Below are 25,732 nucleotides of genomic sequence, written 5' to 3' on the forward strand. Positions count from 1 at the left end.
TCCATCCCTTGCTTCCAGTGCAGACAAGTATTTTACATCTTACTAAAGTTAGCATATTAAACTCATTGCATTCGAATGGTTATAATTCTGTTCCATGCTACTAAGAGTCAAAAGTACACAGGAAGGATAGACACAAGCACACTGTTTCACTGGCCCTTTCTAATAATATCAATAACATAGACAAGCCTATCTACTTTTGGTGATCCATGTACTCTCCTAAAAGCTCGATTTCAAGGTATTTTCTATATTGTTGATTTCTCAGTCACTCTCCTTTGTACTTGAGGTAGGCGTTTCCGGAAATTTCCACTCAGCATGATGTAGAGGAAAGGGTTAATGCTGCTGCTGGCATAGCTGAAACAGATGGAGAGATAATAGCCTACATGGAAGGCCAGTGTGGGCTGCTGCATCTTTAAGTTCACCAGTTGTATCACGTGGTAGGGGGCAGCACTTAGGATAAAGACCGCCACCAGCACCAGCACCATCTTTGTCAGCTTCATCACTCTCTCTTTTGGAACACTGGGATTGTAACTATAAAGGAAATATTAAGATAGACAGAACATAAACAACCATAGAAATTATGGGGCAATGATTTTCTAGAACTTTCATCAACAGAGATGTAATGCAGTTACCATGTGCCCCTTGATATGTTGTGATGAGAACTGATTTTTCCCCAAAGCACATAACTACAGTCTAATTGTGATACAATATCAGAAAAATTCAGATTGGAAACATTCTACAGGATACCTAACTAGTATTCCTTAATACTCTTTAGGTCATGAAAAATAAGAGAAGAGTAGAAACTGTCATAGACCAGAGGAGACTGAGGAGACATGACAACCAAAGGCAATATAGTATTCTGCATTGAATCCTAGACCAGAAAGAGGACTTTAATAGAAAAATTGGGATACCAATTTCCAAAAAATTGGAACACAATAAGGGATAGAGTTTAGTAGGTAGTAATGTACCAATGCCATTTTCTTTGCTTTGAAAATTGTATCATGGTAAGGTAAGGTATTAATGGAGAAACGAAGTGAGGAGTATATAGGAACTTTCTCTACTGTTAATGTAACTCTTCTATTAATTTAAAATTATTCCAAAATAAATGTTTTAAAATTCCCAAGTTTTATCATGTTATATTTAGACATTCAATAGAAATGTCCTAGGGACACAGTTGAAGCAGGGACACCCTAGGGAATAATATATATATATATATATATATTAAAAAACAGCGTGGCAGCGGAAAGTCATTGTAAGGTGATTGCTCTGCAGTTTATCAGAGTAGACACCATCATTCCTCAAACTTCTTCCATTTTGAGGGATAACTAGACAGTGTGAGCTCTGTTTCATAAGATGCTCTTTGCATTTCTGAGAAAAGTGCTGGGAACACAGTGATCTGCTTTAGTGAACTATCCTAAAAGGGCTCAAGCATCCTTTCCACCTGTCAGTTTCTTAATGTTCCATATGATTCCATTTCAACTGTTTCACCAGCTCAGCTGCCTATAATACATTTAGAAGCTAAATTATTTTTCTATATAACTGTGGCTGCTTCCCTTTTCCATTCTAAACAGACCACCCTTTAGGGGTGCAATATTTCCAAAGAATTTCAAGAAGCTAAGTGAGAAAAAATATCATGGGTCAGTAGAACACCTATACCTTTGGCATTAGAGTTTGCTATGAATTTTGGCTCATGGACAAGTTGATCACCTATTTGACTTCTAGGGAAGATGATGGGTTAGGAGAATCCTAAACTCACCTCATTCCATGGATACACCTAGATAACACCCACATTAGTGTAAATAGTCCAGAAAATGATCCAAAGACTGGCAGAACAGACTCTCCATGGTTAATCAGAGAGAGGAGGGCAGGCACATCAAAATGGTTGGAAGGACAAAGATGCAGTCATGCACCAAACTGATATGTGAGACTGTTTTCTGGAGGGCAGGAAGATCTAAGCATGATGAAGGCAAAGGAGCAGACCCTACACCAGGTACCCCAAACAGGGGAGGACTTGCACTTGGAAGATGAATCTTCACAACATTTGGCTTTAAAACCAGAAGGGCTTAACTTCACAAGTTTTGCAGTCAGTGAGGCTTAACACCTGGAACTTTAAAAGTCATCAGGGTCAGCTCTGGGAGAGCCAGAGCATAATAGGAAACTGAGTTCCCACCCTTAAGGAGACAGCACAACAAACCATCCCTTGGAGATAAAGAATAAAAGCAGGATTTTGAAAAATGCCTGGAGTTTGTGGGAAGATTTATTTACTAATCTCAGAACATTTGCAGGAGGAGCAGAAATTATTAGGAGACTTCTCCAAGAATAAAAGAGCTGGGAGTGCCATTTCTCTCCCTTGCCCTCCGGCCTAGATACATCGACACCTAGGGAACCAGTATAAACACTCTTTACTTGGCTTGCACACAGTGTGCCCTACCCTTCCTGCTCTCCTCAGAACTCTCCAACATGCCCTTGGTAGCCTCAAAAGTGGCTACATGTCCCCTCCCAGAGCAGAACTATGCAAATCTTGCCAACGTCACATTCTCTGGATCTGTATTCTCCAATATACCTTTGGCTGAAGCCCATGCAAAACAGTGCCACAAGCTTGGCAGTGTGCATATATCTTGGATAGTGGTCAACAGCACTCCAAAGTGACTCTTGCCCTGGGGAGAAGGGAAGATAACCACCCACACCAGTTCCACTGTGGTCCCAGTAATGGCCCCAGGGCAGAAGTCTGGCCTGATTGCAGGCCCTGACCAACAATGAAAGCTTCTCTGGGGACAACACAGGGAGAGTGCCCTACAGTTCAGTGCGACTATAGCTGCTCCAGATGCCTGGTTTGACCCAACTCAAGACCAGGGCAGCCCCATATTGATCCATTAACAACACAGGAACCAAACCCTGCCTACAACAGGCATAGAGAGCCATTGCCGATGACTGGACTGAAGACAAATGCAGTTCAGCTATAATAGTAAGGCACATGCAACATGTATAGGAGACATCCCTGAAGTGCCAGGTTCTGGTGAACAATGAACATTGCACCGCAGAGGACTGTAGAGCCTTTTCTTCATAAGGCTACTACTTTCAAAAGCAGAAGATACAGCTCAGTTTCCTAACATATAGAAACAGACACGGGGTTAGACAAGATGAGGACCAGAGGAATGGGCCCCAGATGAAAGAACAGGACAAAATTACAGCAAGAGAGACAAATGAAATGGATATAAGTAATATGCCTGATAGAGAATTTAAAGTAATGGTCATAAAGATACTTACTGGACTTGAGAAATTACTGAAATTAAAAATATACTAGAGGGAATTAATAGTAGAATAGAGGCATGTGTGCTGCCAAAGTTAATACAGAACAGTAAAATAGAGGAAGCAGAAGAATGGATCAGTGACCTAGAAGACAGAATAATGGAAAACAATCAAGCTGAACAGGAGAGAGGGGGAAAAAAATGAGAATAGATTACCCTTAACTCATGACACAATCAAGCATAAAAAACTTGCATCACAGGGATCCTACAAGGAGAATTGAGAGAAAAAGTGGGCAGAAAATTTATTTGAAGAAATAATAGCTAAAAACTTCCCTAATCTGAGGAAGGAAAAAAACATGCAGATCCAGGAGGCACAGAGAGGTCCCAATAAAATCAACCCAAGGAGATCCACACCAAGACATATAATAATTAAAATGGCAAAAAACTGATAGAGAATTTTAAAAGCAGCAAGAGAAAATAAAATATTTACATAGAAGGGACACCCCATAAAACTTCCAGTTGATTTTGTAGGGAGGAAGAGAGTGACATAATATATTCAAAGTACTAAAAGAAAAAATCCCTGCAACCAAGAATGCTCTCTATTCAGCAAGGCTATCATTCAGAATAGAAAGAGAGATAAAGGAGTTCCCCAGACCAACAAAAGTTAAGAAATTCATCATCTCTAAACCTCATAAATATTAAAAGGGATTCCTTGAGTGGAAAGGAAAGACCATAAACAGGTATTAAAAAAAGTAGAAAGCATAAAAGTAGCAAAAATGTCTATAAAAGCAGCCCAGGGATTCACAAAATAGAAAGATGTAAAATATAACACCATATACCTAAAATATTGGGGGGAGGGGAGTAAACATTTAGTGCTTTTAGAATGAGTTCAAACTTGAGACCATCAACTTAATACAGACTGCTATATATAAGATGTTACATATAACCTAATGATAACCACAAATAGATACACAAAATATATAGAGAAAGGAATCCAGGTATATCACAAAACAAAGCCATCAAACTGAGAGAAGAGAGTAAGAGAAGAAAGGAACAAAGAAGAACTACAAAAGCAACCTTAAAATAACTTTAAAAATGACAATAAGTACATATTTATCAATAATTACTTTAAATGTAAATGGACTAAATGCTCTAAAGATAAGGTGATTGAATGGACCTATCTATATGTTGCATACCAAAGTCTTAATTCATTCCTAAAGGCACATGCAGATTGAAAGTGAAGGGATAGAAAAACATTTAGCATGCAAATGGAAGTAAAAAACAAAGCTGGGGTAACATTACTTATATCAGACAAAAAAACTTTAAAAAAAAAAGATTGTAACAAGAGGCAAAGGATATGACATAATTATAAAGGGAACAATCCAACAAGAACATATAACAATTGTAAATATTTATGGAACCAATATGGGAAAATCCAAATACATAAAGCAGCTATAAACAAAAATGAAGTAATTGATAGTAATACACTAATAGTAGGAGACTTTAACACTCCACTTACATCAGTGGATAGATCGGATAGAAAAATCAACAAGCAAACAGTGGCCTTGAATGACACATTGGAACGGACAGATCTAACAGATATATTCAGAACATTCCATTTTAAAAGAGTGGAATACACATTCCTTCAAGTGCACATGGGACATTCTCCAGAATAGATCACAAGTTAGGCCACAAAACAAGTCTTAACAAATTAAAAAAGATTGAAATCATATCATGCATCTTTTTCTGACCATATGCTATGAAGCTAGAAATTAGACACAAGAAAAAGTCTAGGAAGAACACAAATACATCGAGGTTAAATAAAATGTTACCAAATAATGAATGGTTCAATCAAAAAACCAAGAGGAAATAAAAAAATATGGACACAAATGAAAATGATAACACAATTGTCCCATATCCTTGGGATGCAGCAAAAGTTGTTCTGTGAGGGAAGCTTATAGTTATATAGGCTTACTTCAAGAAGAAAGAACAATCTCAAAGAAACATCCTATTTTTTATACATAAAACAGTAGAACAAGAACAAACAGAACTCAAAACCAGGGAAGCCCGGGTGGCTCAGCAGTTTAGTGCCATTTCGGCCCAGGGTGTGATCCTGGAGACCGGGGATCAAGTCCCACGTCAAGCTCCCTGTGTGGAGCCTGCTTCTTCCTCTGCCTGTGTCTCTGCCTCTCTCTCTCTCTCTCTCTCTCTCTCTCTGTGTGTGTGTGTGTGTCTCTCATGAATAAATAAAATCTTAAAAAAAAAAAAAACAGTAGAAGGAAAGAAATAGTAAATGTTAGAGCAGACTAAATGAAAGAGAAACTAACAAAAACACCCACAATAGAAGAGATCAATGAAACCAGGAACTGGTTCTGTGAGGAGATCAACAAAATTGATAAAACTTTAGCCAGACTCATTTAAAAAAAAAAAAGAGAGAGGAGACTCAGATAAATTCAGGAAGAGAAGAAATAACAACCAACACTATAGAAATAGAAAGGACCATAAGAAAATATTGTGAAATATTATATGCCAACAAATTGGACAACCTAGAAGAAATGAATAAATTCCTAGAAACATAATTTCCCAAAATTTAATCAGGAATAAATAGAAAACTTGAGCAGATTGATTATAGATCAATCTTGAACAGATTTCATTGCTAGGCAGCAATGAAATTGAATCAGTAATTGAAAAACTCCCAACAAATGAAAGTCCAGGACCAGATGGCTTCACAGGTCAATTGTAACAAACATTTAAAGAAGAATTAATACCTATTCTCAACCTATTCCAAAAAAAAAAAAAAAAAAAAAAAAGAGGAGGAAGGAAAGCTCCCAGATTCATTCTATGAGGTCAGCATTACCCTGATACCAAAACCAGATAGACCCTACAAAAAAAAAAAAAAATGATAAGCCAATATCTCTGATGAACATAGATGCAAAATCCTCAACAAAATATTAACAAACCAATCCAACAATACATGAAAATCATTCACTACAATTAAATGTGATTATTCCTGGGTTGCAAAGGTGGTTCAATATTCACAAATCATAAAGGCCTTTTATGAAAAACCCACAGCTAACATCATACTTAACGGGCAAAAACAGCAAGGATATTCTCTCTCACTGCTTTTAATAAACATAGTACTGGAATTCTTAGCCACAGCAATCAGACAACAAAAAGATATACTAAGCATCTAAATTGAAAAGAAGTAAAACTTTTCACTATCATGCAGATACATAATAGTATATTTAGAAAACCCTGAAGACCCCACTAAAAAATCTACCAGAACTGATAAATGAATTCAGTAAGGTTGTGGGATACAAATCAATATATAAAAATCCGTTTTCATTGCTATACACTAAGAATGAAGTAGCTAGAAAGAGAAATTAAGGTAACAATCCCATTTACAACTGCACCACAATTAATAATATGCCTAGGAATAAACTTAACCAATGAGATGAAAGATCTGTACTCTGAAAACAATAAAACACTGATGAAAGAAATTGAAGATACCACAAACAAATGGAAAGATATTCCATGCTCATGGATTGGGAGAACCAATATTGTTAAAATGTCCATACTACTCAAAACAATCTACAGATTTAATGCAATCCTTATCAAAATACCAATAGCATTTTTTTCCCACAGAACTAGAATAAATAATCCTAAAATTTGTATGGGACCCCAAAAGGCCCCAAATAGCCAAAGCAATCTTGGAAAAAGAACAACCCTGGAGGTATCACAATTCCAGATTTCAAAACATACTACAGAAATGTAGTAATCAAAACAGTCTGGTAGAGGCACAAAAAATAGACACGTAGAATAATGGAACAGAATAGAGAGCCCAGAGTTAACCCCACAATTATATACACGATCAGTTAATCTTTGACAAAGGAGACAAGAATATGCAATGGGAAAAAGACATTCTCTTCAACAAATGGTGTTGGGAAACTGAACCACTTTCTCACAACAAGCACCAAAATAAACTCAAAATGGCTTAAGGACCTAAATGTGAGATCTGAGATCATAAAAATCCCAGAAGAGAGCATAGACTGTAATTTCTCTGACATCAGCCCTGGCAACATTTTTCTAGATAGGTTTCCTGAGGCAAGGGAAGCAAAAGCAAAAATAAACTGTTGGGACTACATCAAAATAAAAATCTCTTCACAGCAAAGGAAACTATCAACAAAACAAAAAGACAACCTACTAAATGGGTTGTCATATTTTCAAGTGAGATATGTGATAAAGGGTTAGTATCCAAAATATATAAAGAACTTATTTAACTCACCACCAAAAAACCAAATACTCCAATTAAAAATTGGGCAGAAGATATTTCTCCAAAGAAGACATACAGATGGCCAACAGACACATGAAAAGATGCTTAACATCACTCATCATCAGGGAAGTGCATTTCAAAACCACAGTGAGATATCACCTCATACATGTCAGAAATGGCTAAAAAACAGAAAAAACAAGTGTTGGTCAGGTTGTGGAGAACAGGAATCCTCTTGCACTGTTGGAGGGAATGTGAACTGGTGCAGCCACTGGAAGCAGTACAGAGGTTCCTTAAAAAATTAAAAATAGAATTACCATACGATCCAGTAATGTGCTACTGGGTATTTACCCCCAAAATACAAAAACACTAATTTGAAAAAGATATATGTTACCCTTTGTTCATTGCAGTATTATTTATAATAGCCAAGATATGGAAGCAACTCCAAGGTTCACTGATAGACATGAATAAAAAATGTGTGATTTATACATGTGATGGAATACTACTCAGCCATAAAAAGAGGAAAATCTTGCCATTTGCAACATGAATTGAGCTAGAGAGTATAGTGCTGAGGGAATTAAGTCAGTCAGAAATGGAAAAATAACCATATGCTTTCATTTGTAGCTGGAAGAAACAAAGCAAATGAACAAGGCAAAAAAAAAAAAAAAAAGACAAAAAAATAGACTTTTAAATATAGAGAAGAAACTAGTGGTTGCCAGCAGGAATGTAGGTAGGGGGAATGGGTGAAGGAGGTGAAGGGGATTAGGAGGGGATTAATTAAGAGGGGGTTATGTGTGGGAAATCTAGTGATTTTGTCTGTCTAAAACATACAGTAATCTATTCTAAAGACAGATTTTAATAATATTTTTAAAATCTACCATGTTATGTATTCACTGACTCAATTTGGTATAGACAATTTCAAGTAGAAATGATTTTTTAAAAAGATTTATTTATTTTTAGAGGGAGAGAGAGAAAGTACACAGGAGAGAAGGGCAGAGGGGGAGAGAGAATCTTCAGACACCCCAACCCCCACCCTTCAACTGAGCATGGAGCTAGGCAGGGCTCCATCTCCTGACCCTGAGACCATGACCTGAGCCACTGTCAAGTGTTGGATGCTTAACCAGCTAAGCCACTCTGGTCCCCCTGGAAAATAATCTAGATTTATTCATAAAGGTTTTTCCCAAATCTTTTGTCTTAGGGTAAATCTTTGGTTTTATTTAGTCCTAATTAATCTTGTCCTAAGTATTCAAATATTAATGAGATCCCTATTCTCAAAATTAAAAAATTAAAACACAAAAATTAGAGAGTTATATTCAGCATCTAAGATATTTACATATGTACACAACTCTGCAAAGTGTACAAATAAAACATTTAAATACCATTGTTGATGAAAAATATAAAAGTATTCTTTAAATAGCATCTTGAGTTCTGTTTACATTTTTATGAAACCATTACCTCAGTGATTGGAACATTTATCACTGAGAGATCTCAAATAGCTGCTTCAGAACATGTCCTGTTTTCAGAAATTGCTCATGTAGACATTAATGCCCATATGTCTAAATGTGGTATGTTTCAAGTGATTGTTGTTTAAATTTCTATTGTAGATGTCTTAGGATTTCTGAATTGTTCTTTCAACAAATAAAATAAAATAGGGTAAACACTTACCATCTTGCATCTTTATTCTGTTGATACATCTCCCAAGTATAGCATAAAATTAAAATATAGCACACCAAAATCAAAGGCAAAGGGAAAAAAAAAGTTGTTATCGTCAAATAAAGTGTATACCTGTAAAATGAGAGAGAAGATATGACTGTCATATTCACAAGGTCAGGAACTGTCGTTTACAATTTATGAGGCATGATTCTCTAATTTTTCAGGGCCTGAGATAAAACTAAGACACAGTGGGATTAAGTGGCTTGCCCAGCTAGTAAGTAGCAGAGGTGGGATTTGAACCCAGATGGACAATTGAGCAGCACAGTCCACATTTGTAATCAAGGCTCCAGCTGGCCTCTCCAAAGGCCTGTTGTGAAATGAGCCAGTCTCTTCGTCGGTGCTCCCCCAGGGGAAATTCTCAGGTAAGAACTCCGTTTCTGCACAGATGCCAGGTATCCTCCTTCCTGGAAGAACCTTGGCATTGGCAAAAGAAGACAGCCCACATTGGGTAGGTGCAGACAGGGTGGCAGAGAGAGAGAGAGAGAGAGCACCTGGGACCAGAAGGGCTCCAAAAGTGCTTCCAATCTCAGTTCTCCATAAAGTCCTCTGGGGAGATCAACCCTTGAGCCTCAGAATATCCTTTATGATAACCAACCAAAAATAGCAGAAGCAGCTACTGGTGCAAAACAGTGAATCCTTGTTATTTCTTTGGCAAAGACTGAAGTCCTACAGTCACCAGGTTATGCTCCTCTTTCAGATATGTTGGGGTCCATATTAATGTATCAGTGATTAATTACTGTACTAGTGAATAAATATCATTTCACCATTAGATTGGCAGGTGGATTTGGTCTGTGGGTGCAGCCATTGCTGATGGGCGAAATAATGAATAAACAATCAATCCTACTGATGTTGCAGTCCTCTGGAGATTTTCGTTACTGGAATTGGAGCCTTGCCGGGGCCTCTACCATCATCCCTCTTGGGCTGTGACTACATGAGGCAAAACTGACTCATCCATTTAATAAGTGGTGGATGAGAAAAAGGAATCTTCCAGATTGACTGGAGATAATATATGCAAAAAAACATCTTACACAATACGTGACTCTTAGTAAGCCAGGAAAAAATTTTAGTCATAGACTCTAATGCTATGTTCAAAATTTCAAATAAAATTTTTGACTTAATTTTTCTTTTCAGATTAAAATGTGAGAAATCCCTATGTTGGCTGCTGCGTTAGTTACTGAGAGCTACTATAACAAATTACCACAAACCCAATGGCTTAAAACAACAGAAATTTATTGTTTCCATTCTGGAGTAAGAACTGAAACTAAGGTGTTGGCAAGGTTGGTCCTTTTGGAGGTTCTGAGGGAGAATCTGCTCTGTGCCTTTCTCCTTGACTCTGCTGGTTTCAGGCAATCCTTGGTGTTATTTTGCTTGTAGACTCATCACCCTGTCTCTGCCTCTGTCTCCTCAGGCACCCTCCTCTTTGTGTCCCTTCAGTTCTCACTCTCCTCATCAGGGCATCAATCCTTGATTTGGGGCCGGCTGTAATCCAGCATGACCTCATTTAACTTATCTGCAAAGTGCATGTGTTATCTGCAAAGACCCTATTTCTAAATAAGGTCACATTCACAGGTACTGAGAATTAGGACTTGAGTAGATCTTTTTTTTTGCAGGGGGACATCATTCAACCAAACTCCAGTGGCATGCTGATAGGGCTTGAGTCTTGGTAACTCCCAGGCCTTGTTGGAAATTTTGCCCCCCCTTTATTTGGTTGTGTCTGGTTGCCATGGATCTTTAAAATCCATATTTAAATATGTTTGTGTCCACTGAGGCTACATAATTAAACTCCAGATCTGTTTCTAAAGGTTACCTTCCCCTTAAAATCAAGCTACCAACCTGATTGTGCAAAGCAGGAAACTAAGCAGGGAGACTGCCCCTTAGAGGATCCCCAAGAACACTCTGTGCCGCTGCTCACGTGTTGACAAGGAGGATGAAGCACTTCACAACTTAATTCAACTCTATTTTTCTTAAGTTTTAACAACCTACCGGAGTACATCGTCAGGGGATGTTAAATCAAAAGCACAACTCTCCACGCCGTCTTTAAATTTGATGACCTTCGAGTAGACCCAGACAGGCAGCGCCAGAATGAAGGAAGCTGCCCAAAGGCCCAAATTGATGCGGATGGTCTTGTACCTCGTTCTCCAACTTGTAAGTCGAAATGGTTGGACGAGAGCCAAGTACCTGCAAAGCCAGTTAAGAAGGGTTTGGGAACAATCAATAAAAGCACTGAGCTCCAAGGATGAAAGGTTCATGACAAGAGTAAATTATTAGTATTATTATCTTCCCTGAAGCACACCTCTATCAGGGTAAAAGAAAGTTATATTTTTTAAGAGCTGGCTGGTACCTGTAGAGAAAACAACTCTTGACCCTGCAAGTCTGAATAAACCACTCACTGAAATCGCTGTCATTTCCACGAACACACTGATAATAGTGAAACTCTGCCCTGTGCAAACTCTCTCTTTGCGAAGGTGCTTCCCATGTAGGCTAGGCTCTGGAAAACTTTGTCTCTGAGTGGGGGTTTCCTCCAGGAGGGAGAGGCCCTCTTTCCAGTAGGATTTACTGACAGGGAGGCAGGAAGGAGGCCAGTGCACTGGCTAGTAGGATCCCCTGGCAGGATGAGGTTCTGGACCACTGGGACAGACGTTTTGCCCAGATGGCCTTTTGGTGGGGGCCACCAGCTCCTGGAGGTTCAGGTCACAGAAGTTGCAGTGAGGATAAACAGATGTGGCTAGTACAGACAACGCAAAATCCTCAGGGAACTTAGGCTGGATGCCCGGGGGGGGAAATGGGCTGATTTCATAGGGGAAGGGGCTTTCTTTCTTTTCATTTTTTTTTTCCATTTCTGATCCAGTAAAAAAGGATAAATCGTTAATTAAACTTGAAGTCCTGACATATCAAATATATTTGGTTGTCTAGAAAATCCAAGAAGAATTTTTCAGAGCCAACTGAAAGCTAAAGGGTGAGAAAGAACCTAGAACCCAAGAGGAAGAGTATTTGTGAGAGTGCAGTTTTGCTAGAGTTGCAGGTGTTGCAAGGCAGTAATCACAGACATTAAATAAATGCAAAACATGTTCTGATGGTCATTTAATTTTTATAGAGCTACTTAAGGAAGATTTATAAAAATTAAAAGATTTCCTGTCCCTGTTCTTTCAATTTTGTATAAGAGACAGGACGTTTTAAAGGACACTTAGTTAAGGGACCCTTTGGCATGCAGGGAGACACTTGTGGCCCAAGGTACCCCAGCCCCTCCTCCTTCTGCATATTGTACCTTCATTACCTGTGGCTAAGGGGAGAAGGCCCTCTTCCCCTGCTGGGGAAAGAGATGACGTGGTACTTGTACAACAGCCCAGCCGTCATTCTGTCTGGGATGAAAGGATGATGGAATCATGGCATAAAGAGATTAGGGAATCTTCTCTAATCCTCATCCTAACACTCTCCTTTCCCCATCTGAAAACCCTTCAATGATTTTCCAGCACCTTTGAAATAAAATTCAGAATTCTTACCATTATTTGTAAAGTCTTTCTCTACCTGTCCCTCCCTGTCACTCAGGCTGTCGTTTGTGCCCGTCTCCCTGCTGGCCTTCCTTCAAGGTCTCTTCCCTTTCAGGGCCAGGTGCATGCTGTCCTTTCTGCCGAGCAGAAGCTCCCTCTGATTCATCTTACTCTTCTGTTGAGTCTCTATTTAACAGTCTGTGTCTCAGGAAAGCCTACCCTGATCACTCACTGTCTATAATGGCCAATGACTTTACATGCAGATTGTAGGGGAACTCTCCTTTTCCTTCCTAGTATATATCATTGTTTGGAAATACACATTTACCTGTGTGACTTTTCACTTAATATCTACATCTTGGGAGTAGAAGCCCCACGAAGGCAGGAACCTTGACTATCAGCTTAGTGCTGTTCTATCATCCTGTATCCAGTGTAGTTCCTGGCCTGTAGTCTTACTCAATAAATATTTGCTTAATGAATGAATAACTAAATAGGGAATTTGGTTTCTACTTACTTTTGATATTCTAGAGAATTTATTTATGAAATTAGTCTAGGCAGCTTTCATCTGGAGGCTTATTTTTAATATTTTGGATGTTTACATAATTTTTTTGGTATGACTTGGAGGTAGGCACCCCCTATTGAAATATTTCACACCTGTAGTTATTACTAATCAGAAAAAGAAAAATGAAAATTATCAGAAACACTTGAAATTTATGTTCTATTAAACTGGCAATTAAAACCACTTAAATGTATAAGCAATCAGGATCACTGATGGCACGGTCATGGCCAATACCGTAGTTATGGCCTTGCAAAGAAAACTCCATTTCTTTTTACAAAATTGCAGATATTGGGGCACCTGGGTGGTTTGGTCATCTGCTTTCAGCTCAGGTTATGATCCCAGGGTCCTGGGATTGAGCCCAGCATCAGTGTCCCAGCTCAGCAGGGAACTTGCTTCTCCCACTCCCTCTGCTGCTCCCCCTGCTTGAGCTTTCCCTCTCCCAAACAAAGAAATAAAATCTTAAACCCCCAAATCGCAGATAGTGAAGTTTTATGCATTTTGTACAGATGGAACTGTAAGAAATGCTGAAGAGGAAAAGATTCAGGTTTACGGAATCTTCACTTTTCTCTGGTGATGGGATCCTCTAGAGTGAGGGCCGAGCAAAGGATAAGTGCCCAAGTGTCTTAATACTAAAGTAAAAGTTTAGCATACTGTGTCCATTCGATTTAAAAAAAATGACATTCATAGGGCACCTGGGTGGCTCAGTCAGTTAAGTGTCTGCCTTTAGCTCAGGTCATGATCTCAGGGTCCTGGGATGGAGCCCCAGGTCAGGCTCTCTGTTCAGCAGAGAGTCTGCTACTCCCTCTCCCTCTGTTCTCTCTCTCTCTCTAAGTAAATAAAAATCTTTTGAAAAAATGACATTCGGGTGTATAAGATACATATACACATGAGCACATATACTCACAGAAAAGAACCCGGGAACCTTAGGAAATGTGTACAGTTGGTCTGTTCCAACACAGACAAGGTCTATTCACTTTATTTTCAGTAAGAGGTTTACAGAAGACATATGACTTCCCTTCTTTTTTTTAAAAGCATTCTTAAAAATTTCATTTATTTATTCATGAAAGAAACACAGAGAGAGAGAGAGAGAGAGAGGTAAAGACACAGACAGAGGGAGAAGCAGGCTCCATGCAGGGTGCCTGACGACTTGATCCCGGGTCTCCAGGACCACGACCTGGGCCGAAGGCGGCGCTACACCACTGAGCCACCCGGGCTGCCCCACGACTTCCCTTCTTTAAAGAAAAACCAGTACTCTCCTGTCTTCAGAGTATAGGATATGAAGAAGCTTTTATTATTTCTAAGAGTGGGATTATGATTGGTAAGATATGTACTTTAGGTTACTTTTTTGCAGTGGAGCTGCCCTGTGCAGAGCCCTCTCCCTGCATTGGAATGCTGGCAAGCTCACCAGGCTTCACTCAAGATACTGTCAGCATTGGTTGGCATCAGCTGAACTAACCAGACCTACATAGTACATTGATTTTAAAATGTGGTATTAATTATAAACTGAGAAGAAGCGCACTCTATTTTTTGAGAATTCTTGTACAGAAAAGCAATAGGTTATAAAAAATGCATTAAACATCATGTCTGAATAATAATGATTCAGTGAGGGATCCCTGGGTGGCTCAGCGGTTTAGCGCCTGCCTTTGGCCCAGGGTGCGATCCTGGAGTCCCGGGATCGAGTCCCACGTCGGGCTCCCGGCATGAAGCCTGCTTCTCCCTCCTCCTGTGTCTCTGCCTCTCTCTCTCTATGTCTATCATAAATAAATAAATAAATAAATCTTTAAAAAAATGATTCAGTGAATGATTTCTTTGAACCTCTCTATTCCTTTGTTTATTCGTTTTAAAAACTGCTCATCATTTCCCCACCCCAAGGGTACACATGGAAGGGTAAAAGAGGCAGAGTTCAGGGAGAAGTCCTGGATTGGACCCAGGAAAATTTAACATAGCCCTCAAGACTGATTGTCAAATCATTCATTTATTAGTACTTTTTGAGCACCCATGTGACAGGCATTGTCACACAGATACTTGGTATAAGTGATCAAAGACCCTGCCTTTGTGGAATTTACATTTAAGGGGCAGAGGAAGCTGAACAATAAACAGTACACACATCCATATACAAAGTAAATTAAACTGTGATATATTGGCAGCAAGGGAGAAAGAAAAAGGTCAGAGCAAAGGAGGTCAAGTGTGCTGGGCTAGGGTAGGGATGAAAAGAAGATGGATGGAGATTCTAAGTAGGTTGTTCTCTGAGATAATTCCTGTTACTCATATTACTGTGTCTTTAGGGCTTGTTTCTGTTTGGGGAATGCTGCTAAAACCTAGTCTGGAGTTCCTACCATCTGTATGATGCAGAGATATCCTAATTTGCCTGCTTCCTGAAGAGGCAGGTAATGAGGTAGTTGGGAAAGCAACCTGCCATGTCAAGAGACAGCCTGGTTCTGAACTGGGCTCCACCACCCACTAGCTCCACAAGTACCCACCATTGCTGCCATCTCCTCAAATAACATTAGCTTACATAGTTGGTGAATATGGTTGTGGCACATTCCAGGTCACAGTCGAATGCATTTTTAATGATGTAAAGTGGCATCATTTGCATTAACCAGTCATAACGATGGGTGTACTAGAACATCTCTTCAGAGCTATTCAGGAGCCCAAATCTAGTCCCCAGATTCCTTTAAGCTGCTAGGTGATGATAGGACTCTGAGACATTCAACATACCAGAAATTGCTCTGGACAGAATGAGGAGACCTACTTCAGTTTTCAGCTTTGCCACTGACTCACCATGTGCCTTCAGAAAGGCCCCTCACTTCTTGGGACTTCAGCTTTCTCATTGTAAGAATGATGGGGGCACTCATTTTGGTTTTCAACATTCATGACTTCAAAGTATTTTTGTCTGGCAGTGAATTATAAATAAAACTAAAGTTAAAAAGAATGATTGCCAAAAGGAGATTTTAGTGTTTTAAGTTTTCCATTAAAAAATAAATTTCTATGAAAGTTGGAAAAAATATTTTTAAGTCCTATGATGAAACAAGCAAAGAATGAGGAACTTGGCTGTTACACAGTAGAATCGATATTTCTTAAATTGGGATGACCGTGGGGAAGCACAAGCACTTCTGGATTATGTTAAGCTATTTCAGAGTTTCTTCACTTACCTGTCTATACTCATCACAGTCATGATGGCACTACAGGCAAACTGGTTGCAGGTATCCAGGGATGTGATAATGGTGCAGAGGGGCCCCCCAAACACCCACTCTCCTCCCCGGGCCCACTGATGAATAAGAAATGGCATTCCAATGATGTGGACCAGATCAGCCACAGCCAGGTTGCAGATATAAATGTCAGGAATGGTTTTTTTCCTGGACCTGAAAGAAAATAAGGAAACTGACAATTGATATTCAAAGTATGTACCATCTTTAGTATATGCCACCTGTTACAAATTGGTAATTGTTAAAATGATTTTTAAAGGGAGTTAAAGGAAAACTTAAACAAATGCACATACAAATTCCTAGTCTTGTGCATATTTAAACATTTTGAACTATACATCTGATAACTAACTGTGGTGGCTTAAAAATATGGCTACAAATTCTTTGATGCTGCTTTCAAAAGATGGAACCTAGTTCCCTCTGAGTGTGATTAATCTTAGTAACCCACTTTTCACAAATGGAATATGGTAGAAATGACAATGTGTGACATAAGAACATAAAGGCATTATAGGGTTTCTCTTTGCTCTCTCTTGAATCACTTTCTCTGGGATAGCCAGCTGCCATCTTGAGGGGTTACCCAAGCAACTTTGTGGAGAGGTCCACGTGGAGAGGAGCTGAGGCCTCTTGCCAACAACAAGCACCAGTCTTCCAGGTTTGTGAGTTAGCTACTTTGGAAGTAGATGCTCCCACTCCTGCCGAGATGACTGTTGCCTTGGAGGACACTGCAACTTGATAAGAGACTCGGAGCCAGAACCACCCAGCTAAGCTGTTCCTAGATTCTCGCCCCTTGAAATGGTGTGAGAATAAATGTTTGTTGTTTTAAGCCAGTAAGTTTTGGGGGTAGTTTCTACATAGCAACAAATTATACCGACTCTAAGCTCAGGCAAAAAGCTTAGTTCTTGCTTATTTCTAGCACCAAAAACAGCTGAACAAGGAAGACAAATGGTTTCCATTGTATAATGCCTTTTTTCCCCCACTGAAGTGGAAGTCAAATCTTAACAGGTTATTCTTAAAGAAATTTCAACTTTTATTTAGAAATATTCCAACAAAATCTAACCCAATAGCAAAGACTATAAATTAAGACTCTGAAATCTAGAGAAGAAATCTGAAAAGAGTAAACTGGTAGAGAGCCCAGAGGATGATCTCATGACTCCTGTTGGGAGGAGTGAATTCAGTGCTATCTAGATATGGCACTCTTCTCTCTAGGCAAAGGAATTTTCTAAGAGCAGAAATTTAAAATTCATTTGGTCCCTATGTTCAAGGAGTTGGGTTATTCAATAATAAACAGGTAACATCTTTCTCTGGGAGATGCTATTAATTCAGCAAGCATTTTGTTTGTCAACAAACCAGTTATATGTCAAGCATAATATTGTGCTCTGGGGCTGCAAAGCTAAATAATCTATAAACTGTAACATCAAGGAGCTTGTAGTCTAGGTATGTCTAAATAAATAATCACTGCAGTGCAGTGACAAAGCTAGAGCTAGCACAAGAAGCACACAAAGGGGCTTCTGCCCCTTACCCTGGGGACAGTCGAAGCAGATTTCTTGGCAGAAGTGGCATCTGAACTGAGGACAAATAAGACTTTAAAGAGCATATAAAAATTAGCCCTAAGATCATACCACAATTATTAGTTCACTCGGTACAGAGCTTTGCTCTGTGATTTGGAGGCTAGTGTGTGTCTTTATTATTCATTGGCTGAAAATTCTACAGCCTGTGAATTTTATTTCTAAGCCAGTGAATCCTCATATGAGACTAGTCGGTGAGGATATTTTACCCAGGCTCTGGCAAGCACACATTGTGGGGCAGTTACGGCCATTGAGTACTTAACTCAGCAACCACACTCTGGGCATTGTTGATGCACTATAAAGCATGTTGGTTCCTTGTCCCCAGCAGGTTGGTGACTCATATCAGAAAGACCCAGAATGAGAAGAGATTTGAGGAAAAGATCGTGTCAACCAAAAAAACAGCCAAGTGACTGGCCTTGGTCTCTCATCCTCTGTCCTATCCAGGCCATTGTCAGTGGGAGTTGGGGAGGAGCAGTGGGGTGGGAGAAATAGACCCCTAGAGGTCAGGTAGAAAGAGTTCCACATGAAAAACACCACCAAACCCCCCCCCCATAAATCAGCCTATAAACAGATGTTATTTCCATTTGAATTGGGATATAAACCATAAGTGGTTGCGTAGGGTCTAATTGCAGCAATTAGATTCATGGCCCTTGCTCTTCTCTAGACAGACACCCATCATTTAGTGTTAATGAATTATGGTAATTCTATTGTTGAGGACAGTGCAGACCATTAACTGGCAATTAAAAAGAATGAAATAAAGTGTTTCTAGATGATATTATTTATGGAAAAAGAATTCTGAAGCAAATGATCTGGGCATAAGATAATAGGGCAATAAAAACACATTATGTTCATTATTGCTTTCTTTACTAAAAGTGACAGCATAGAAATTAAAATTGTAAAATCTCTACCTATACAACTTGCATTCTTTTTTTAGGTCTAATTTATCTCTAGATTTTCTGTTGCCAGAATTCATTAGATTCCTGTCTCTCCTGACTTAAACATTTAAAATAAAAAATGTAGCCTTGTGATCATTTTAGCTAACATGTTTTCCATATGGTTAACATGGCCGTATCTAAGGCTCACTAATTTAAAGAATGATAAGATAAATTATGGTATTCCACATTACCCTGCAATAATTACATAGTTGTTACAAATCATAGTCAAGAATATTTAATCAAAAGGGAAACATACTGATTAAGTAAAAAAAAGTTCCAATTATGTATGCAGCATAAATTTATGTAACATTTAAAGAATTTATTTCAACATGTTTAAAAATATGCTGGAATCATATGTCAAGTGATTACAATGCTTATCTATTGGTTAATAGTATAACTGATTTTGACAAAATTTTTAAAAAAATGTATTTACATGTTGCAGTCAGAAGTAACAATATATGCTATGGATTAAATAAAACTGGTAAAAACATATAACACCGCATATGCAGGAGGCTGCTTTGCTGATCAGCTTGCTCTCAGATCCATTTCCCACTCTTCTCTAGCTTTGTTCCTGGGTCTCCTTGCCAACTGGCTTTTGGTTGGTTTTGGCCAATAAGGAAGCACTACTGGAGGCAAGCTGGAGGATGGAAGGGAGGAGAAGCCAGGGCATTTCCTTGTTCTTTCTGCTGTTAGCATCTCTGCCAGTGGCTGCATTCCATCCATGGCTCCACCTTCATCCTGTAGCCTCTATTCTATGGTCCCAGATCCCATTATGGCTGTAGTTCCCACCAGGCAGTTCAGACTCCTGAGGTCTTTTCTCCATCCAGCTCAGGGCCAAGAGAAGGGTGGTGGTGTTGGGGTGGAAGATGGTGGTGTTGGTTAGGACACAGTAGTAGCTTCCTACTTTTGTATATCTCTGAGTTGCTTTACCAGCCTCTGTTTGGCATTTATCTCTATTCTTATTGTGAGCCAACTCCAATGGATTAGTTGTGATTTTGTGAAGCAATGTGCTAAGAACAATTCTGAGTCTTCACACAAGGACTATTTACAAAACAAACATCTGCACAGATTAGAGATGACTGGCATGAATGGGAGAGTTTAGGATAAAGTGACATGTTTGCCAACTTTGCTCTACATACATAGTGTAGTATAGTTGAAAGAGAACCTAACAGGGAATCCCATCTTCATTTCTATGCCCTCCTTGTGTCCTTGGGCAAGGCATTCAATCTCTTTAGATTCCAGAGTTGTCTAGGTGTATTGGACCATCACAACGAGGCTCTCTCAACAACTTTCCAGTTCATGTACACAAATGTGGCTGAAAGTTTCTGCAGTATCTAAAGCATAGGCTATATGTATGTATACACCAACAACAACTTACATGTGGCTGACACTCCTGAGAGTGGCTGAGGGCTGGATCAGAGGGAGCCAGTAGTTATGATTTAAGCTGGGTGGGGAAAAAGGAAGAGGACTTGTTCTAAGCATTTCCCCTCCCTGTCTGTTAGTAACTGGTGTTCCACTATTAGGTCACTAATGTTCCTTCAGGTTATTGCAGCGACCCTCTTGTAATCTCTCTATAAAATGTAGATACCTTTGGGAGGGTTAAAAGTAAGGTGTCTCAGTAATTCATGATTTAGTCTGAATTCATTGACTTGACAGGGAGTTGAGGTCAAAGAATGATAGAACGAGGACTTTTTATTTTTCAGGAGACAGGCATCCCTTAGAGAGTCTTTGCCTACATGAAGTTGTCTATCAGTAGACAGGTGAAAATGTGTTCAGGAGGTGGGAGTGGGGGACTGATGGAGAAGAATGTCCTCCCTTTTGTGGAAGTAGCTTCCCATGGCCCACTGTGACTGTGGAATGTAGTTGTGTAATGAGGCTGAGTCCACTAGTCTCTCTCTGAGGAATTAAAGGGGGAAATGATTCTGTTATAACTGGCCCAATTTCCCTCCTACATTTTTGTTTCCTAATCTGGTTTCCTTTTGACCAGCTATGAATTTAACATGTGACAAACTAGTAATGATCTGCCCTCCCTACTTTATAGTTACCTTCCTTAATGCACAAATTGCTTCTTTTACAAATAGCCACCTAGACTCTCTTTTTTCTGGAAACTCCATCTTCCTTAAACCTATTTTTTAATACATGTTTCTAGTCTTCCTTTGCAAAGCCAGTAGTTAGTTTATTGCTTGCTTGCCATAATTGCTAATGATCTTACTGACTTTCAGTTCTATTCATTCTCTTCTGAGGCAGATATTCATCATAAACGAGAAAGTCCTAAACCTTTTCTTTCTTTCTTTTTTTTTAAGATTTTATTTATTTATTCATGAAAGAGAGAGAGGCAGAGACATAGGCAGAGGGAGAGGCAGGCTCCACGCCGGGAGCCCAATGTGGGACTTGATCTCGGGACTCCAGAATCACGCCCTGGGCCAAAGGCAGGTGCTCAACTGCTGAGCCACCGAGGGATCCCCAGTCCTAAACCTTTAAATATATCTATTTCTCCTTATTTTTTCTGTAGTCTTAATATTTTAATTAAAGTACCCATCTGCTAAGAGAGTAACAAAAGATCATGGCAAGACATGATGAAAATATTAATATAAATTGACTTAAAATTTGTGGAGGCCAATTTAAAAATTTAAAAAATTAAAAAAAAAAGTGTTAGATAAATTCTAAGCCAAAAATAAATTAAAATTAATTTGCTTTCAAATGGCTTTTGAAAGACTAATACATTTTTGGAGAGCAACTTGCAAAGAAAAATATTAAAGTCCTAGTAAGAAAAATTAAAATTAAGTTGCCCCCAAATGTTTTTTGAAAGATTAAAAGATTCATCTTAAATGCTCCATTAACATATATCTTCTCACATATTACCTAGAAAATGGTAATGATAGAAAGGACAGATTTTTCACAATCATTGCAAATAAGTTGGTCAGTATTATGGCTCAGGTTTTCTTTTTCAGTTAAATGGTTATTTGCTTTAAGTTGAGAATTTGTTTCTAGGAATTATAGCTCAGTATTGACTTTTGGAAGAGTTCACATTCCATATTTCTTCTTTTTTCCAGCTTTGTCTCCAGATTAATAGGATCAGGCTAATACCTTTCGGTGTAATTTGAGGGAAGCCGAGAATTTTCTCTGGCCCCAAATATCTCTCCAACAGCTTGTCACGGTCTGAAATCTAATATTGAAAAGTCTTTGCATATAAAAGTTGCCTGTAGAGGGGATCCCTGGGTGGTTCAGCGGTTTGGCGCCTGCCTTTGGCCCGGGGCGCGATCTTGGAGTCCCAGGATCGAGTCCCGCATCGGGCTCCCGGCATGGAGCCTGCTTCTCCCTCTGCCTGTGTCTCTGCCTCTCTCTCACTCTCTGTGTCTATCATAAATAAATAAATCAATAAATAAATTAATTAATTAAATAAATCTATCTTAAAAAAAAAGTTGCCTGTAGAAAATGCAACCATTTCTGCAGGGCCAACACATTATGAGAACTTGATTTCTCTCTAGTGGGGCCAAGGCTCTATGGGTATGCAACACACTACATGTACCTCTAGGAGAGGACAGTAAAAATACCAATGGGTATGAGGGAAAGATGGAAAGAGAAATGGGCAGGAGCAACAGGCAAGGAGAGAGCTAGAAACATTCTCGTGTTTCTATTAACTTTCTACTTGGAGCTATTGTCTCCTTGAGGCTTCCTGAGAATATCTGTTTATTTCTGTTTCCCTTCCTTGAACTTATTATTTGAACCATCTTTTTTTTTTTTTTTTGCCCCTGCTTGATTGTTTTTAATGTATTGTATTTTTTTTTTCAATTATATCTGTTTAAATCTCATCTTTTCGTCTATGAGCTTGTTAGGTCAGATGCTGCCACATTTCTTTGGGATTTTCATAACCTTTGGTGCTGGGTTTACAATAGGTTTTAGTAATACATACTGAGTTGAACTACTTCTAGCACTTAAAAAAATTAATGTAAAATGCTTGATATTCCAGAAACCAATATCGCACTGTATGCTTGATATTCACAAATGGCTTTTTAGGACACAATAAAAAATGCCTGAATTCATTAAGAGTAAAATTCTAATACACTAAATAAATCTTCAATTATGGATGGTGTAAAAAATTCCGTTGATATGCTACACCGAACAGCAGGAATAATGACAATAATAATTTGAAAGTAGGCTTGCTGATGAGAAGCCGCTTGGGGAAAGTGACCAGTTACGAGCTTTCTCAGGGATGGTGAGTGTCACATCCATCACCATCCTGAGGGCTGCTCTTGCTCTTAATTGTTTCTGGGAGAATTCTTCCATCCACATGGTAAATCCACTGTCTTTCTAGTTTAATGATTTGTTTGTTTTTATTAGGGTAGAGAAAATAGCCTGGAATTTGCAATCATGGGATTTGAGTTCAATGCCAGGATTGTCACTTACTAGTTATGTGATGCTGGACAAGTTATTTTCTCTCCTAAGCCTCTTCTTCTAAATGGGTATAATAATAGTACTGCTCTTTTGAGGACTGAATGATTTGCAGCTGTGCTTTGTAAATATAATGTGCTATACAAAAGATTGTTGTAGTCATATGTTAATATAATGCTGAAAACACCTACTAGGTAGTACTCTCAAATGTGTTTTCTTATATAGAAACAAGGATGAAATTTTCTTTAATGATGGTTATAAGCATGATTAGAGACCAGGATAATAACATTTAACATGTTGATTAAAACAAGTAAATGTGAATATAATCAGGATAGCAAAGATATCAAGCAGTGATGGGGCACATGTACACCAACTCTGAATCCATCTATCAAAGCCCATGGGAAGCAAGAAATTTATTCTTATTCTCCAGGTTGAGCCTTATGCCCAAGGTTTGAGAGGAAATAGGAAATTATCTGAATGAGGTGGGAGATGTGAAGCAAAGGCAGGAGGTGCTCAGGAGCAGATCTCTCTCAGTTTGGCCTACATGGGGCTGGCTGGTCTAAGCCCCCATCTGTGACTGCCTGATCACTTATCACTTTGAGTGATAAGTAAAGTCTCTCTCTTGTCCAAATGAGTGCAATATAGTCCCTTTCACCAACTGATGAGGGTAGTTTTGTTTTGTTTTGATAAATACAAAAACTTCATCTTTATTGCTGTATAAGCATCTGTGGGCTATACACAGGATAACTCTTATTGCCAGAAAATAAAATGGTTGCATTGCAGTTTTGCTCCATGCCTAGGTTCCACCTCTAGAGATTCTGAATTATTTAGATTGAAACTATGTATTAGGAGTTTTGAAAGCTCCTCAGGTGATCTGATAATGAAGCTAAGATTGAGGATGACTGCTATAAAAATTCACTAACCCAGCAGTACACATTGGCTTGGGTCTTTTCATTTTGAGTTTTGCAACTTAGATTTTACTTAATACATGATGCAAATAATCTATAGAATCTCCTTTAATTATCTTAGCCAAATATTTCCCAAACCAATTTCATTAAGAAAAATTATATAAAGGGAAAGGGATTCATTTAGTGAGTATAAGATGTGCCTAAATTATGGAAAAGATAAGAAGCTCTTACCTTATTATAGTGAATACAATGAGGATGTTGCCAACTAGCCCCATTGAACAGATAATCCCAATCATAGAAGGGAGGATGATTGTATCTAAAATGCTGAGGGTGTGATAAGCAAACTCTTTATTGCAGGATTTGTTCAAAGGTTCAGCAGAGGTGTTCCAACAGGATGAGTGAAGTGAATACATTGTTCATGAACTTCTAGTGGTTAAAGCTGTGAAGGAATAAATAATAATTTATTTAATGAATTTAATGAATTTTTGAGGCAGTTCCATGAACATAGCTTTTCTTTAATTCAAAAAAATGTTTATTGAGGTTTTCTTTGCACCAGTAATCCATGCAACATAAGATTCCAGGTGAATACGACTGCTCCCTGTCCACAATGACCACACAGATTACCAGAGGAGATATGTAAACAGTAAATTATAGAACAGTGTACTGATAATAAGAATATGTTATCATACCTTAATGTAGTACATTCTTTGAACATTGCTGATACTTACTCAGTATGTGTTGGCACGGATTGTTTACAGCTGGCATCTGTTCTTATTGGTCTGTGTGACTAGTACTCCTGCAATACTTAGGTTGTTAAATATATCTTCTCTGTCTGTAATAAAGTGCATGAGGACACCAACTCTAATTATTTAGGAATGGAATGCAATAAGACTTCCTGAGATGATTCCCAGACTATCTTAAAGGATGAATAAGAGTTATCTCAGTAGGGGTGCCTGTGTGCTCAGTAGATTGAGCGTTTGACTTTTGATTGTGGCTCAGGTCATGATCTCAGGGTCATGAAATCGAGCCTTGTGTCAGGCTCCACACTGGGCATGGAGCCTGCTTAAGATTCTTTCTCTCCCTCTTTTTTCTGCTCCCAGTCTTCGTCTCTCTTAAAAAAAAGAGAAATGGATGCATTAAAAAAAAGAGCTCAATAAAGGATAATGCAGGAAGGAAAAGGTGCTGTAGCTAGTATGGTATCACGTACAAAGTATAATTATGGCAACAGGAAAAGTGTGCTTAGAAAAACAAGTAAAGAAATGAAACCAAATAGATCTGGAAAATTATTTCATTGACAAAGACACTTAAAAATGCCATCTAGGGATCCCTGGGTGGCGCAGCGGTTTGGCGCCTGCCTTTGGCCCAGGGCGCGATCCTGGAGACCCGGGATCGAGTCCCACATTGGGCTCCTGGTGCATGGAGCCTGCTTCTCCCTCTGCTTGTGTCTCTGCCTCTCT

The 25,732-nt window shown here is 38.8% G+C and overlaps 1 protein-coding gene and 1 long non-coding RNA gene across 5 annotated transcripts in view; one reads left to right on the forward strand and one right to left on the reverse strand.

Annotated features, from left to right (window-relative positions):
* The window catches only part of LOC102153620, a 74,574-nt gene extending 60,181 nt beyond the window's left edge, over positions 1-14,393 (forward strand). The window contains exons 4-6 of one of the 4 annotated variants that reach the window (XR_005368061.1): positions 9,393-9,590; positions 10,360-10,505; positions 10,839-14,393. This is a non-coding gene — a long non-coding RNA (uncharacterized LOC102153620). The other 3 variants (XR_005368062.1, XR_005368060.1, XR_005368059.1) reach the window with 3 other exon arrangements.
* Positions 243-24,688, reverse strand: MCHR2 (melanin concentrating hormone receptor 2). The gene is given in 5 exon segments (NM_001003037.1): positions 243-528; positions 9,181-9,300; positions 11,212-11,406; positions 16,425-16,634; positions 24,507-24,688. Coding segments are annotated over 5 exon segments (993 nt in total).
* Between the last annotated feature and the right edge of the window lie 1,044 nt (positions 24,689-25,732).

This window comes from Canis lupus, chromosome 12, assembly GCF_011100685.1.
Source record: "Canis lupus familiaris isolate Mischka breed German Shepherd chromosome 12, alternate assembly UU_Cfam_GSD_1.0, whole genome shotgun sequence".
Taxonomy (NCBI): domain Eukaryota; kingdom Metazoa; phylum Chordata; class Mammalia; order Carnivora; family Canidae; genus Canis; species Canis lupus.